The 14,718-nt window shown below is 42.2% G+C and overlaps 1 protein-coding gene across 2 annotated transcripts in view; it reads right to left on the reverse strand.

The window, feature by feature from the left end:
• CCDC68 (coiled-coil domain containing 68) overlaps nucleotides 1-14,718 on the reverse strand; it is a 43,696-nt gene that overhangs the window by 11,546 nt on the left and 17,432 nt on the right. For both annotated transcript variants that reach the window (XM_053913193.1, XM_024580516.4), the window contains exons 6-9: nucleotides 12,677-12,817; nucleotides 11,043-11,168; nucleotides 9,277-9,405; nucleotides 4,537-4,619 (exon numbers count right to left, since the gene is read on the reverse strand). In XM_053913193.1, the coding sequence (XP_053769168.1) occupies nucleotides 4,537-4,619; nucleotides 9,277-9,405; nucleotides 11,043-11,168; nucleotides 12,677-12,817 (479 nt within the window). The remainder of the gene's footprint in view (nucleotides 1-4,536; nucleotides 4,620-9,276; nucleotides 9,406-11,042; nucleotides 11,169-12,676; nucleotides 12,818-14,718) is intronic.

The following is a 14,718-nucleotide window of genomic DNA, read 5'->3' on the forward strand; positions in this document are numbered from 1 at the left end:
GGAATAATGAGAGAGAAGTCAGAGAGCGCTTTGCTGAGGCAGGTCAGCTTGGAAAATTCACAAAACGTTCTTAAACTCATAAACTGATAAAAAAATAAAATTTCATAAATTGATAAAAAATAAAAGTTTCACAAACATGTTAAAGGCAGGTATACAAAATGATCTCACTGTGTCCTGTGATGACCCAGCACTCGAGAACCAAAGGGAAATATGTGGCTCTGAAAGGATAGTGGGGCGGGGAAAGGGATAGATATTATGCTCCCCAAATACAAAGCTCAGGAAATTTCCCTGTGTATGCCATGAGAGTATTTCCATAAAAGTCACCGTAGATAAATAAAAACCTGAAATCAGTCTCAAGATGGAAGAGAAGTATTTGTAGAAGTACTCTTGAAAACATGGGGCTCTCCGACTTATCTGCGTTAGTGTACTATACGGTGACTAGAGGAAGTGGCAGAAAATCTCTCTTAGGATTGTTGAATAAATATGAAACCTCATCATCCATTTAAGTCTCAGACTACGAGACTATACCACAATAAGCTGCCATTAGAGCTCCCTTTAATCTTTGTTATTTATCTTTCAGGAAAGCACTCAGTCTTAATAAAGAAGTACTAAAGAAAACAGCTGGCACAAAATGTAACAAAGGCCAGGCCTGGAAGAGAACAAGCTCTTCTAACAAAGGTCTTTATCTAGGATTCATGCTTTGTCTCCCAGTATATACATAAAGTAAACATTGAAATTAAAATAGAATTGCGAAACTTCTTCCGGGAAGATGTAAAAGATGTATTTTTTCCTATGATTCCCAATAACATGAAGGTTATCTATAAACAAACAAGACTCTGGAAAGTGGCGAGGAGAAGGGAGACTAGCTTGGGACCTTGGAATCTAAGAACAACACAATGGTGACATCCTCGTTTTCTTTTTGCCCCACATTTCCCAGACTTGGAGCTGAAAAAGTCCAAAGCCTGGAAATAAGAATGAGGCAGACAAAAAAAAAAAAATCCCCCCCACTGCCTCCCAAAGCGGGAAATCTTGGCCCTGCCAAGAAAGGGTTGAGGGTCCTCTCTTCAATCTGTACTCAGGCAGAGTGAACAGGGTACCATTTCTGGAACTCTTCCTGATAGATTCCTTAGCGTTCACGAAGGGAAGTCAATCCTATTTTACTTGGAGAAATGTGCAAATGAGTCGCTTTACTTTGCACTAGTAACATGGGGTGATCTGGAGCCTGCACTCGGCAACAGGCAGACCCTCAACCCCCCTGCTGGCCCACGGCAGGCAAAGACTTGATCAAAGGGGACTGCGTTCGCGGAGGGCTGTCTCTCCGTCCACTCGTCGGGACACTTTGCAATCCACCTTTGGGCTAACTGACACATCAGAGGGTAGCATTGTCGAGCCTGGCCACGCTGCCCTCTGTTCCTCAGTTATAATGACTTAGACTGGCATCGAGTGATCCTGTTTTAAAGGGTTTTCCAAGGTACAGCTTCTGTGTGTGTTATAAGGATTCAGTGGAAGACGTTCTTCAGGGCTCTCGTTACGAACATAACCTGGAAATTTTTTCTCTGTCCTTAAAGATATATTAAAAAGAACTGGACTTCTCCCAAAGAACTGACTGGCTTTAGTCAAATGGACATCATAAACCACGAAACTAGTCATAATTTCCCCTTTGGGTTGGTTGCCAGAAAATTTAAAACGGAGTAGTTGGCTTAGCAGGTACATAGCACCACACGGTACAATTTCGTGGGCCAGCCTTGTTATGTGCCTGCTCTTACCTCTTCCTGACTTCGTCAGCTAACCTATTTCCCATTCAATGAATGTTATACTTTATGGAGTTTTAATAAACAGCATCACATTTTCGGAGCACTCTGAGTACATAAATATAGAATTATAAAGGGTATGGACAGCATGAGGGTGGCCATATTTACACAGTCCTGGCATACAACCCTTTCCAGTGTTCATAGAGTGCATTTATTACCAGAGATTAATGCATTATGATGCTTACAGGAATGAAAATTCCAGAAGAAATAAAAAGGGCTAGGCACTGAGATATAAGAACACCATAAAAGTAGCGGTGGAACTGTGTGGTTGTCCTAAGATGCTACTGCTTCTCCGCACGTCATACCTTACCTGGGGAGTATGACTGACCCTATGTGGAATCCCCACTTGAGAGAGAGGATAGCGAGGTTGGTCCCATCCTAGCGCATCTGTGAAGCCATACGAGAACCTTCCAGAGTCTACAGTGACTCAGACGGCCTGCTGTTTGGGGTCTAGTGTTTATCGGTGAGCTATGGTTGCTGTCACTGAACGAGAGTGCCGAGTGGAAGGGGGGAAGTGGGGATCACAACCACAAGATCAAGGTCGAAGAATAAGCTAAGACGTAGGTGTAGTTGTGTTCACATTTCAACAAAGCTCGAGAATGTGTATTCTTATCGCCTGTCAGAATCTTCTCCATTGTTATTACTGAAAATAACAATGGACCTAAATGGGGGGCTTGAGTGAGCCATCTGAGCTATCCCAGGCAAACGTGCAATTTAAGTAATAACCATGTGCTTTGACATGCAACCTCAGCTCAAGACACCCTTTTCTCTCCTCTAAGGAATTTGCCATCCTTAAAAATATCTATGGGGGAGCCAACACACTACTTATGTTTACAAACATTAAATGTGTCTCCCCAGGGGATAACTATCAAGTGGGCCTGTGTGTTTGTCACAGAGCAGAGTGGTAAGTGGAAGACTGCCTGCCTTCTGCTGGTAGTCACACAGGGGACCGAGGAAGCCAGTCTGAGAAGCGTCTCCAGAGGCCTCCAGAAACGAGATAAAGAAAGTCAAGTCCTTTAGGTAGCAGAACAAGCCCAGACTCTGCGATGACAATCATAGAGCCAGAACTCCCAGCTCGCTGACTTCTGAGAGGCTGAGCAATCTCACAAGTCACTTAACCAGTCTGAAGTTCTGTTCCCTTCCTGGAAGGTGGATGGAAGGATTAAATTAAGTAAGGAACCCAGAGCTGTGCTATAAACTGAAGGGCACTCTGCGTGTGCCAGTTAGCAGTGGTCGTAACTGTGAAAGTGAGCGTAATGTATTATGATATATACATATCCATATGCAAGAAAGAGGCCTGTCATTTTCTTCTGAATTATAAAAGTTGGGTTCTATCGTTCCCCAGAGGTGTTTTTTAACATCAGAAAAGTCAAGTTAGAACCTACTGAATCTTTGCATCAAGATGGCAGAATGCAGCAAACCGCAATTCCAGAAAGTCGTGACACCTGCCAAACCCGCCATCCGCGCCCAGGGGGTTAAAGCGCCCGCTGCCCCTGCTCAGGGTCGCAGCCCGAGGCTATTCCGTGAGCAAGGAGAGGAGGCCCACGGGACTGGGCGTGGGCTCGTGCCCAAGGCTATTGGTTGTTCAACAGGATCGACCCACCCCGCACAAGAAGGAGTGTGAGGCCCGTCTCTTTGTCTGGAATGTGAAAGGCAAATACAGAGAATGTAAAGCAGCTGGTGGAAATGGTGGGAAAAGTTAATGAATCACACAGGAAGATCGAGAGAAGAGCAAAACTGCACACGCCCATGACTGAACAGGAGCAACAAAACACTCTGGCTTCTGAAAACCACATTAGGGGCCAAAGGGTGCCCCCTGTGTTCCCAGAGGTGCAAGGTGTTTACGGCCACATCTCTCCAGACTTAACCTAGCAGAGTCACCTTCATTTGTGGTGGCATTTGTGGTGGCTTGATCAAGTCCCCACTGCTTGGACCGAAGAGTCTGATTCACACTGATTTCATGGTTTTGTCTCTTAGCAAAGTGAATACCAGCTCAGAAAAAGCAGTAAGATGAATGAATACCTGTGATACTCACAAATCTATGAAAGTTGCCTAAGCCTGGATGTTCAAATGCTACTTTGTAAACACAAAACATCCATCTCCCTCAAGATACTTCTAAAACCTCTTTAAGAATAGTCGGAGAACTCTTTATAAACATTGCTCATATATGATAGAACAGGAAGAATAGATCAGTTTGGTTTTCAAAATGGCTACAATTTTTTTTGGCTCAAAGACTGACAAAAACCCTATTATCAATTAAAAAAAATCTTTTTTTTAAAGGAAAGAACCAAACTCAGACTGTCTGGACTCTTAATGGAAGGCTCACTGTACCAGCATGAAAGTCTCATATTTAAGAAAAAAAATAACATAAGCAAAAGATTTATTTAGAATTAAGTTTAGGTAAGTAATTCTAAAGACCTATGGAAGTCTTCCCCAGCATTTCCTCCATTCCCTACAGAAACGTGCAGTGCTGTGAGTCTCTCTTAGAAGTTCACCTTCTGGGTCCATCCACTCTCCCAACTTTCAGAAGGATTGACCTGCCGGCAAGTTTCCCTGGAGCCCCTGGGAACCCCGCCCCTCCCCCATTCCTCCGTGGGTGGGGAAGGGGAGGCACACAACTGTTAGTGCTAAGAATTCTCCACATTCCCATACTTACAGGCCTTCCGTGCCAGTGGAGAGAAAAGATACCAGGAACTGCTATGACTTAGGAGGTAGACTCACGAACCTTTTAGCATATGTGGTACTGGATTTGAGTTGCAGCAGCTTGTTTTCCAAAGACAGTTTTCTTAGTAGCAGTGTGCTCTTTTCCTAGGAGAAAATAAGATAGATTTTTGCTTATTCCTCCCTCTCCCCTCCCCTCTCCCCCCCTCCCCTCCCCTCCCCTCCCCTCCCCTCCCTTCTCTCTTCTCTTCTCTTCTCTCTCTCAATATGTGTGTATATGGTAAGACATTCTTGCAAACTCTTCACAAAAGCTGCTGCTTGCAATCACACAATCACAGAAATATGTCTTGAGCTAAAGAGGCAGCTTTATGTGGGGCTGTTACAATGGCCCCAGGGAAGCCTCCCCTGTGTAGTTTCCAGGTAGCTCAATGTCAGAGTGTCTTCGCTGGCCGTCTTCATTCTCCTCACCCGCCTGGACAGCTTTCGCTCTTCCTCCAGAGTATTGCTGACACAAGAGCCTGCTCAGTGAAAGGTCTCCTGCCTCTCTCCATCCCACTCCAAATGCAACCCCCCTGCCCGCCGCCGCCTGGCACTGGCTCTCCCGCCCCTACAGGGGCTTCTCTGTTAGACTTGAGTTGTTGGGATCCAAGGACACTATTGTACTTAATGTGGTACCTGCCTGCTCACAAAGTAGAAAAGTAGTAACTGCATTTTTAGTGGAGGGTCAAGGTCACAAATGATAGTCTCTTCCTAATTAGGATGTAAGAGAAATGACATTGAGAAAAATAAGCCTTAACGTCATTATTAAGCCAACCTCTTTCCATCCCAAAGGAAAATAGGCAAGTCCGTGAGAAACCAAACTGGGATGGCTGTGTTCTTTTTTACATTTGATGATCAGAGATTTTTTTTTTTACATTGCTGTTTAAATTCATTCCTGCTGCAGTATTTCTGTGGGTGAAATACAAGGCAAGGCTATACAGCAAAAATATCGGAACAACTTTGGACAAGCACTGAGCTAGTTTGGAAACTTTGGGACTGTATACTTTTTGCCAAAGCTTTCATCACTCTGGGCCTTCTTGCTGTTAATGAAAAGCAACCCGAACTTAGAAATCAAAGTAATACACAGCATGTGGTTTTAATGTCATATTGGGTCACTGTTTAATAATCCAACCCAGGATTATTTAATGCTTTTGGAGAATTCCCCTGCGTTTGATTTTTATTATTTATTATTTGATCAGAGCCAGGTCTCTGAAATCAAGTGTTAATTTATAGATGTCTGCCTGTTTGAAAAGATAATCCCAAAGGTTATGGATTAATTGCCTTAAAGTATATTAACCAGCTAGGGATCTAACCTAGTAATCCTACCCTATACTCCTTTTTTCAAAATGACGCACAGGCTGCCAATAAAAGGTCTCCTTCCTCCCTCCACCCCTCTCCAAATGCAACCCCCCTGGTCATCTCTCCCTAGGCACTGTTTCTCAAAATAGTTTATTTATACCAGTTTTACCATTTTGCTGGTTCCCTCATTAATTCATGATTTGAATATCTGACATGTAATTTATTCTATATTTGCATGAGTCATTCATGTTTTCGACTCTTGGGACATTAATAAGATGGGAATAAAACTCCTATATTGAAAGCTGGGATGATTGAAAATAATACATGTGAAATGCCTACAGACTTATCTGGAACATATTAGGACCTCAATATATAAAACTTTGAAGGTGCCAAGCAAGTCATATTTTATGTGCTGTTACTTTTAGCATTTATACTTTTTCAAAAATTTTTCTGTAGCATTATTGTGACATAATAGAAGTTCTTCCAGTTTAGTCCTAGTTGTGGTCAAATTATTTCTGAGAGATCACAGGTATGCCTTGTAAGCTTATTATGGAAACACATTACTGATAACATATTTTGAATTTGTAAGGAGGAAAATGGTGTTTAACAAGCATCCTTCTTAATGGATTTACTCTTGAATAACGGATCTTTACAACCACGGTGCAAGCAGGCAGAAAGTTGGACATGTCAGTGTTCTGCCTGGACCAGGGGTCTTAACGCTCCTGCTTTGGCAACACAGAACATCACACTAGACCCGCATCTCAGGGACAGTGCCTTCCAGGAAGGTAAAGGAGTTTACAGCGCCACCCAGTGGGCAATCCACTCTTCCCAATCCATACCTCCAGGGAGCTGAAGCATCCCTGGTCCTACTGATCAGAATAGAGCCGACACCAATTTAAATCATGGCCGAATGTTAACATCTCAATGACTTAGGAACCAAGGATGTCATTTTTATCCAGCATCAAAGAAGATAGGGGAATAATGGAAAGGAATGTAAACTGGACGACTGTGGATCAGGTCATTTTTCGTGCCGTCCTCATTTATGAAATGATGATGGGGAACTAGGCAATCTCAAAAGCGCCATCGAGCTCTAAAATTCTAATAGGGCTAAATCAATGACACTAGAAAACAAATACGATGCAACCGAATTGCACCGCTTGCAAAAGGAACATATGCCGTATTAAAAGGCTCTTACTGGGCGTTTTTGCTGGCTTATCACTGTGTTTATGGAATTCATTCTCACTGCATTCCTGATTAAAGTGGGACAGATGGTGAAGGTTTAAGTAATGTGTTCATTACCAGACCTCATGCCACTAATGGCTATTTACTGGTGAGTAGAAAATGAATCCTTCTCCAGGGGGACACCCGCTACCAGGGCCATATTTATCAACCTTTGTCGTGTGTGTTCATTTTTAATTTTCATTTCCTTGTTGAACTCTTGTCTTTTTCCTATCAGCACAAAAGCCTCACTGCCCCTTGGTCGGACACTCACTCCGCACCTGAGAAACCATTCATCAGAGCCCATCGTCTCAGAATCTCCTTAAACCAAGACGCTGCTGCCCCACTTCGCTTTTTAAGGTTTCATTTATTTGCATCTTTGTTTTACAAACATAAAGTGCCTTTAAACTAAGTATCTTCAAAACAAAAATTCCTGCATATTGCCCTTCCACTCCCTGCCCACCTATCCCAGCCTCCCAGACAGACTCCACTCTAAGAAGTCACTGAACCAGACTTCTGGAAGGTGACTTCAAGGCCTTGCTGCACCATGGACCACCTCGTCCCTCCCTCTGTCCCAGCACTCCTAGAGGCAACCCACCACGATGGGGTAATATCAAGACAAATGCTAGCTCACCGCTTCTCAAAAAAATCTGCCAGTATCTCAGCCACTTCATCTTTCACTGGGGTACATCCGCCATCTTCCAGAGAGCAGTAGCATCCCTAAGCAGCCCTAGGGTATCCCAGCTCTCTGACATCAACTCACATTAAGTACAGACTTCTGGGGTTTCTAGGAAATAAAAAGTGTATTCCACCGTTCTTTTGTTACTATTCGGGGACTGCCAGCTGGCTGCTAAACCGGACCCAGAGTTGCTGGATTCGAGGTGACGGGCAAGCCTCCATTTAAATGTCAAACCAGCTAATCAAGTTGTTTGGTGAAACAACTCTATTTGCACTCCAGAATTGTCTTTCTTTCCTAAGGCAAGCATTCTCGGTGCGTCTTAGTTGGTTCAACTATTTATGACATGGTAAATATTTTAACACTACAAAATATTCATCCAAATGTTACAACTTCTCCAAAACATCATAACTGTAAACTGTCGCACTTGAGCACATTCCAGCCCAGTGATTCTCGTTCAAGTGTATCACTCAGTGACCCACTGCACAACACTGAAGAGGCTGTATGTTATTGTTATTAGATTCGGTTAAGGTTGGGCTCATTAATTTTCATGATTTACTCATAAGACCTTCACTAAGATTACAAATTCAGCCAGACACACAGTGTGACAAATTAAATTCTTGAGACATATTCAAAAATTAATCAAGAAATGTGAACACTGAATTGGGATGTTTTTGAAGTGACTTTTCTGAAGTGGCACCGACTCAGGAAGACTCATAAAATAAAATAAGGCAGAGAAAAACAGAGGCAAATCAAGGGATTAATATAATAAGTATTAAAAATTTATTAGAAAATATTTACTAGAAGCCAGTGCCTACGTTCTTATCTACCCTCAAGTCAGATTCAGAGATGCCAGTTTCCTGAGTCTGTTTTGCAACTAATAAAAAACAAAAACCAAAACAGTATATCTTGGTTTGTCTGAATTCTAAATTTTAAGGCAAGTACAATTAAATTTATGTGCTCCCTTTCCATATACATTTGGAGTGAGAGCTACTTAAATTTAGGAACACTGCAATAACTTTTAATTTATGTCTTTCCCATTATTATTGAATACTTTCTCTAAGTTCTGTTTTGAAAGTTCCAATTTTATAGAATGTCTTTTCTGAGTGTGAACTCTCCCTGTCCTAGCGAAGCCACAGGTTTTTACAGACCTAAAGTGGGCATGGGTGGCCTGACGTGGGCACTGGGCTGACTTGAACACATAAAGATGCTATGACTACAGGGATGCACCCACTGGACTGTGACGAGCAATAGCTAGACTTTGCGATCTTTTCCACTGTTTCCATTCACAGCCTCTCCCGGTTCCCCTTTCTAACCACACATTTATTAAAAGGAGAAAGTGACACACAGTGATGATGGCAGTATCTGTATTTGTAAAGGTCAATTCCTGTCCGTATAGAACACATTCAATGTGTAAGGAAAGCAATTCACATCTCTGAGTACTTTCTAAAGTTTTAAGAGTTGCAAAAAGAACTTCTCCTTCATGTTACCGTATTTATTTCAGTGTTTTTTTGTTTGTTTGTTTGTTTTTTAAATTTCAGGAAGAAATCCCTTTTGTTCTCCCGGCCTTACCTTTTCCATTCTCTGTACAAGGTTCTCCAACGCTGTGATTCGATTGTGCTTTTCTTCAAGTTTTTCTGCAGCCTGATTCAGATTGTCGAGCTGTTGTTTCCATTCCCGCTCTTTTTCCAGTTTGTTAACCTTTGCTCAGAAACACAGTTGTCAGTCTATGAATTTATTAAACCTGTACAGATATTATCTTCTATAATTTTCTCAGAAACTGAACAAATTAGTAATTCACACTTGTGTAGAATTCCTTTCTGAATTCAGTGTTCCTTTGCAAATAAACCTGGTGGACTACACATACCACCGGATCAATGGAGAATTAATAATATACAAATTTTATGCCTAGAACATTTACATTTGTTGCCATAAAGCATACTACCTGGCCTATGAGAAACAGAGACATGGATTTAAGAAAAGCAAAATTTTTTACTTTTTCTTCACAAAACTTATCTAGAACAAAATGAACTCTTGTATGTTTAAGAAAAAAATGTTTTATTTTTAACCCAATGGGTCATAAAAGCAGAATAACTATCTCCGCTGTATATAGGCAGGTAGCAGTTGTGCGAAAGACCGTCTTCACCTGCAGCCCACGGGCCACACCTGGGTGTGTTTCGGCCGACTTCTAACTGACACGCACCCTCACATCTGCATGTGTATTAATAGAATTTGAGATTGCACAGTTTAAAAACAAAGTGTCTCACTTCCTTTGAAAACAGTGGGTGGGTGTCCCTGCCAGGCAACCCCAGGTTGGGGTTGAGTCCCCCGAGCAGGGACAAGGGCACGCCTGTACCCCAGGCTCACCGCTCACACAGCCCCAGGCTCCACAGCAGCCTGCTCACTTCCCTCAGGCGCCTCCTGGTGTCCTGCATGGCCGGGGGTGTGTGACCGGAGCTCCCGCAGATGAAGCAGGAAGGTATGTCCCCTACCGAAGGGTTTCCCACCGTGCTCCCCACTGTGTTTTCCTAGGGCCTGATCTGGCGAGACCCAGGCACCCCATCCCAGCATGAATGAGCTTCCCGATTTGGTGCAAACACACACACACACACACACACACACACACACGCACACTTTTTCCTTTTCCAGTCCTAGAATACAGTCTTCAGATAAATATCTATTGGCCCTAGGATATATAGTTCAAATTTTAAAAGAAACAAAGTATATGTGTGTGTGTCTACAATATATATACACACACATATATACCTGCATATACATATTTATGTTTTTATATTTTAATTTTTATATTAAAATATGAAATACATCATGGTAATATATGTTAAAATATGTATGTTACATAGACGTGTGTTTTGTTTGTTTAATTAGAGAGATGTATTCAAGGGTCAAAAATATTTTTAAACCATATTTATCTAGCTTAGATCTTTCCATTTAGACACAACTTTTAGACACAAGGAAATCCAAGTCCTGTGAGGTGGAGCAACGCAACCTCGGTCAGCTAGTCAGTCAAAGGCAGAACCAGAAGAGAAGTCACTGGCCAGTGACCCCGGGCACAGCCCTGATTTCTAGGCAGAGTGGCCTGGCCCACTTGCCGCCTGTGCTCTGCAGGGCTCTGGGCGAGGGCACTAACACAGCAGCATGGCCACACCTGGGGCTGGCTAAGCAGGGGTTGGGGACAGATGGGCACTGAGCAGCTTCCTGCCCTTCCCGGGGCTCACCAAGTCACGTGGCTATCACTTGTTTCACCTCTAACTTCTCAAAAAGAGGGCCATGACCGGCTGGGGGGTAGTTTTCCAATAGACAAGATGCTAGCTCAGTACCTGGAGAGAGTGCTGGCTGTCCTCATGCTTCTTTCTAACTTCTTCAGACTGCGTTTCATAGATTTCAAATAGTCTCTGGGCCACGTTTCTCAGAACTGTTGCCCCCGCTTCTCTGGAGGCTTCCAACTGGGGAGAGAAAAGGTCACTGTGCTTGTTTTGACATTTACAGTGAAAAGGGTTTAAGGCAGAACAGGTTGACGAGCAATTAAAACCACAGAGGCTGTAATTGTCTCATTTGCACCCTCCCGGACATGAACAATGGACAGGAGAAAAGACACTGTTAACTAGGAAGAGGAAAGTGCAACCTGAGAAGCCCCTCTTCAGTGGGGCTGTTGTGCGAGGTCACACCAGAGCTCCACACACATCGGGGCCCTGCCTGTATAGACCTCACCCTTCAAAGAGTTCCATGGTGCCTGTAGATAGTGAACCAAGACAGGGAGGGGGAGGGAGACATGTCTCACCCACTAATTCAGCCGTCCTGAGCCTGGCCAGATAAGATTATCAGGTGTTCGGAAGAGCACAAGAAAAACCATGATAGCACAGGAGGAGGGGAGCCCTTGAAATTCTTTGTGCAGCATTTCTACTATCTGGGAAAGAAAGCCTTTGGAATTGTATGTTCATCCCAAGGTCTGGAGAAGGGAGGGCGAGGGGAACCTAGAGGCTGGCTACCAGCATAAACCCCCTAAAATCCCAATAGTCAGGGTGCCCGGACTAACTGGGTGCCCACTTGCAGCTTTGTGCTCAAGTGTATTTCATAAATAAACTTACTATGGTCTCTCGACTGAATGCATCTCTTATGAGCGAGACAAGAACTGAGGAGGGGGAGCCTCTCAATGAAGGGCTCCCAGATAACAGTGCCCAGGAGCTTAAACACTTACTTGCAAACATTTTATCACTGTCCATGACAGTGCTATAAGATGTATTTTCCTGAAAAGGCAGTGCTTGAAATAGACAAGATTGGAGTAGTAAGGACAATAAAGCTAAAGTGTCCTGAATGTTATAACAATTTAACCTAAAGAAATAATCGAGAATGGCTACAAAGATTTACCTACCAAGACAGTCATGCAGGACTGTATCTATATAATATATTGTGTAAATATAATGTATGCTATATATGATACATAGCATATGTCTATATGATATAATGTATGTATATAATATATAATAAAAAGGAAAACATAAAGCATCCATAATATATTAATGAAACAAAATAATAAAGATATATGACTATGAATGCTGTAATTAATATTTATTAAATATGTGAAGGCTTTTAAAAAAGTTATCCTAGTCAGAACACTTCACATTGAGACCAACCCTCTTAACAAATTTTCAAGTGTCCCCTATAGTATTAAGTAGAGGCGCTATGCTGCACAGTGTATCTCTAGAAATCTTTCAACAGGCACAACTTAATCTTTATCATTGTTGAACTTGTGTTAGATCTTTTTAATAGTGAAAGTAGGCTCCCAGATAAAACAGTGAGGGTTACTTTATGAAACATTAAGCATTTCTTTACGTATGTAGCGTAGGTGCGGATCTCTGGGTGTGTGGGCGTCTGCTTTCACGGACCCACGGATCTCCTCTATTGGGTCAAAGGCTCAAAGTACAAAATTAGAGACGGCTCCTTATGGTCATACCTTGATTTTCAATACTTCGTTCTCTTTGTTCATTTCTAAGAGCTGCAGGTCTTTGCCTTTCATTCTTTCCACGAGCAGATTCAGATTGCAGCCTGAGGAGTCCACTTCAGAGTCAGAGCCGTTTTGAATGTTTCGACAGCACTGAAAGGAACAAGCATGAAAATCAGAGACCTGACTTTCCTTTCCTTTACAAGCATTGGCAACAGTAACGATCAGTCCACACTGCTTGTGTCATGGGGGATTCCAGTCAGCACAAATAAATCTTCTGAATCTCAAGTATCAATAGGGATTTCTAGATGAAGCAGCTGGCCGCTATATTTGCTTAAATTTGAATAGATTCTTATATTTAGAATAGGCAGAAGTACAACTTTTATGCCTTTTACATTCCATACGGTTTTAAATATATTGTACCATTAAGTCTTTCTAGGAAATAAATAATATCGACAAGGCCAGTTTTTGTTTAAATAATCTAAGTTATACACATACATGTATTTTGGTTACATTGCATTACCAACTATGATAATCAAACACAATAGTTACAGTGTTCAATGTTTAATGATGCTTCGTTGTAATCACCCTTTTAAATTCCCAGAGATGTCAGAACTGAATGTTACTGCCAGTGTAACTCTATGTAAACTCTAGCTCACTGAAAATATAATTGGAGCACAAAATAAATCTCACTTGGAATCAAGGACATGTGGAAGTAGAAAGGAAACTTGAAACCATCTAACTTGACCACATCCGTTTTCCAGATATGAAAACTGAGGAGCAGAGCCCAAGTTCACAAGGCAAGTGAGTGGGAGAGCTCAGGACACAGCCTCCTGCTCGTCTACCCTGTGATCTTGCTGCTCCTCCAAATTATTTCAAGACAGACTGAGGAATTATTAAGCAATTATATATATATATATATATATATATATATATATATATATATATCCTAGAATTATAACAACTTTTATTTATTAAGCATCTATTATGTGTCAGATAATCTTTTAGCTGTTTCATATACACTCCTTTGTCTGAATACCCAGAACACTATAAGGTATTATGTCCATTTATACAGATGGGGAAATCGAAAATTAGAGAGTTTAACTAACAAGCCCAAGGTTATACCCAAAATAATTGCCAGGACCAGGATTTGAATCCCAGTTTGTTTAACAATAAAGCCTATACCTTCTCTAGTACGACAAACACCCTATACTCATAGAAATAAAAGAGAAAAAGAATTTAGTGCCTGTAAATAACAGAGTTACAGTAACTGTCATGGTTTCGTTTTTCTGCTGCAGACCCTAGTGCATATTCTCACTCTCCATATACAGAGTAGCCATTAGTTTTTTTAAATTTATTAAAGAATATTTGATGGAAGAACTATTGTCTTCCAATTTCCCTTCCCTTGACCTAAAAGAAGCCTGAACTCCGAACATTCGGAAAATGGATTTGAGGTGCCCTTAGGTCTTCCGTCTTCTTGGTTTTTGCCCTCTCAGTCAATAAACTCCTCCTTCCTCCAAACTCTGATGATCTGAGTTTGGGCACTTCAAGGCTTTGGGCGTACATACTTTCCTTCTGCAGCAGCAGAGCCCTAGGTCATTATAGTTCAACCTCTGCTGCAACATTACCCAGATCCTGAAGGGGAAGGGGCTGATGTTTTGATGCTGGGTTTGTCTGCCCACCTTCTGCGATTTGAGATGGCCAAGCAGAGACACTGGCAACACAATTCATCTCCCTCCCTAAGAAGCTATTTCTGTCACGGTCCCCCAAACCTTCCCGTTGTTATAACCAGTGGTCAGTGTTCAGTCCTCAGTTTATTTCACCCATGGACACTGTTTGACCCAGTGGTCCCATACCACTTCCTGAAAACCTTTTCTTATTTTCAGCCACTCCATTCTCTCCTGCATTTCCCAGCAGCCTCTCTTCTCAGTCTGCTGTGATGATTCTTCCTCTTCTTCCCGACATCTCGGTGTTGGAAATCTCAGGACTCAGAGCTTAGATTGTCCCTCATTTCTATCCAAACTCCCATGCGTGCTGATCTCCAGTTTCAGGAG

Source organism: Desmodus rotundus, chromosome 10, assembly GCF_022682495.2.
Source record: "Desmodus rotundus isolate HL8 chromosome 10, HLdesRot8A.1, whole genome shotgun sequence".
Taxonomy (NCBI): Eukaryota; Metazoa; Chordata; class Mammalia; order Chiroptera; family Phyllostomidae; genus Desmodus; species Desmodus rotundus.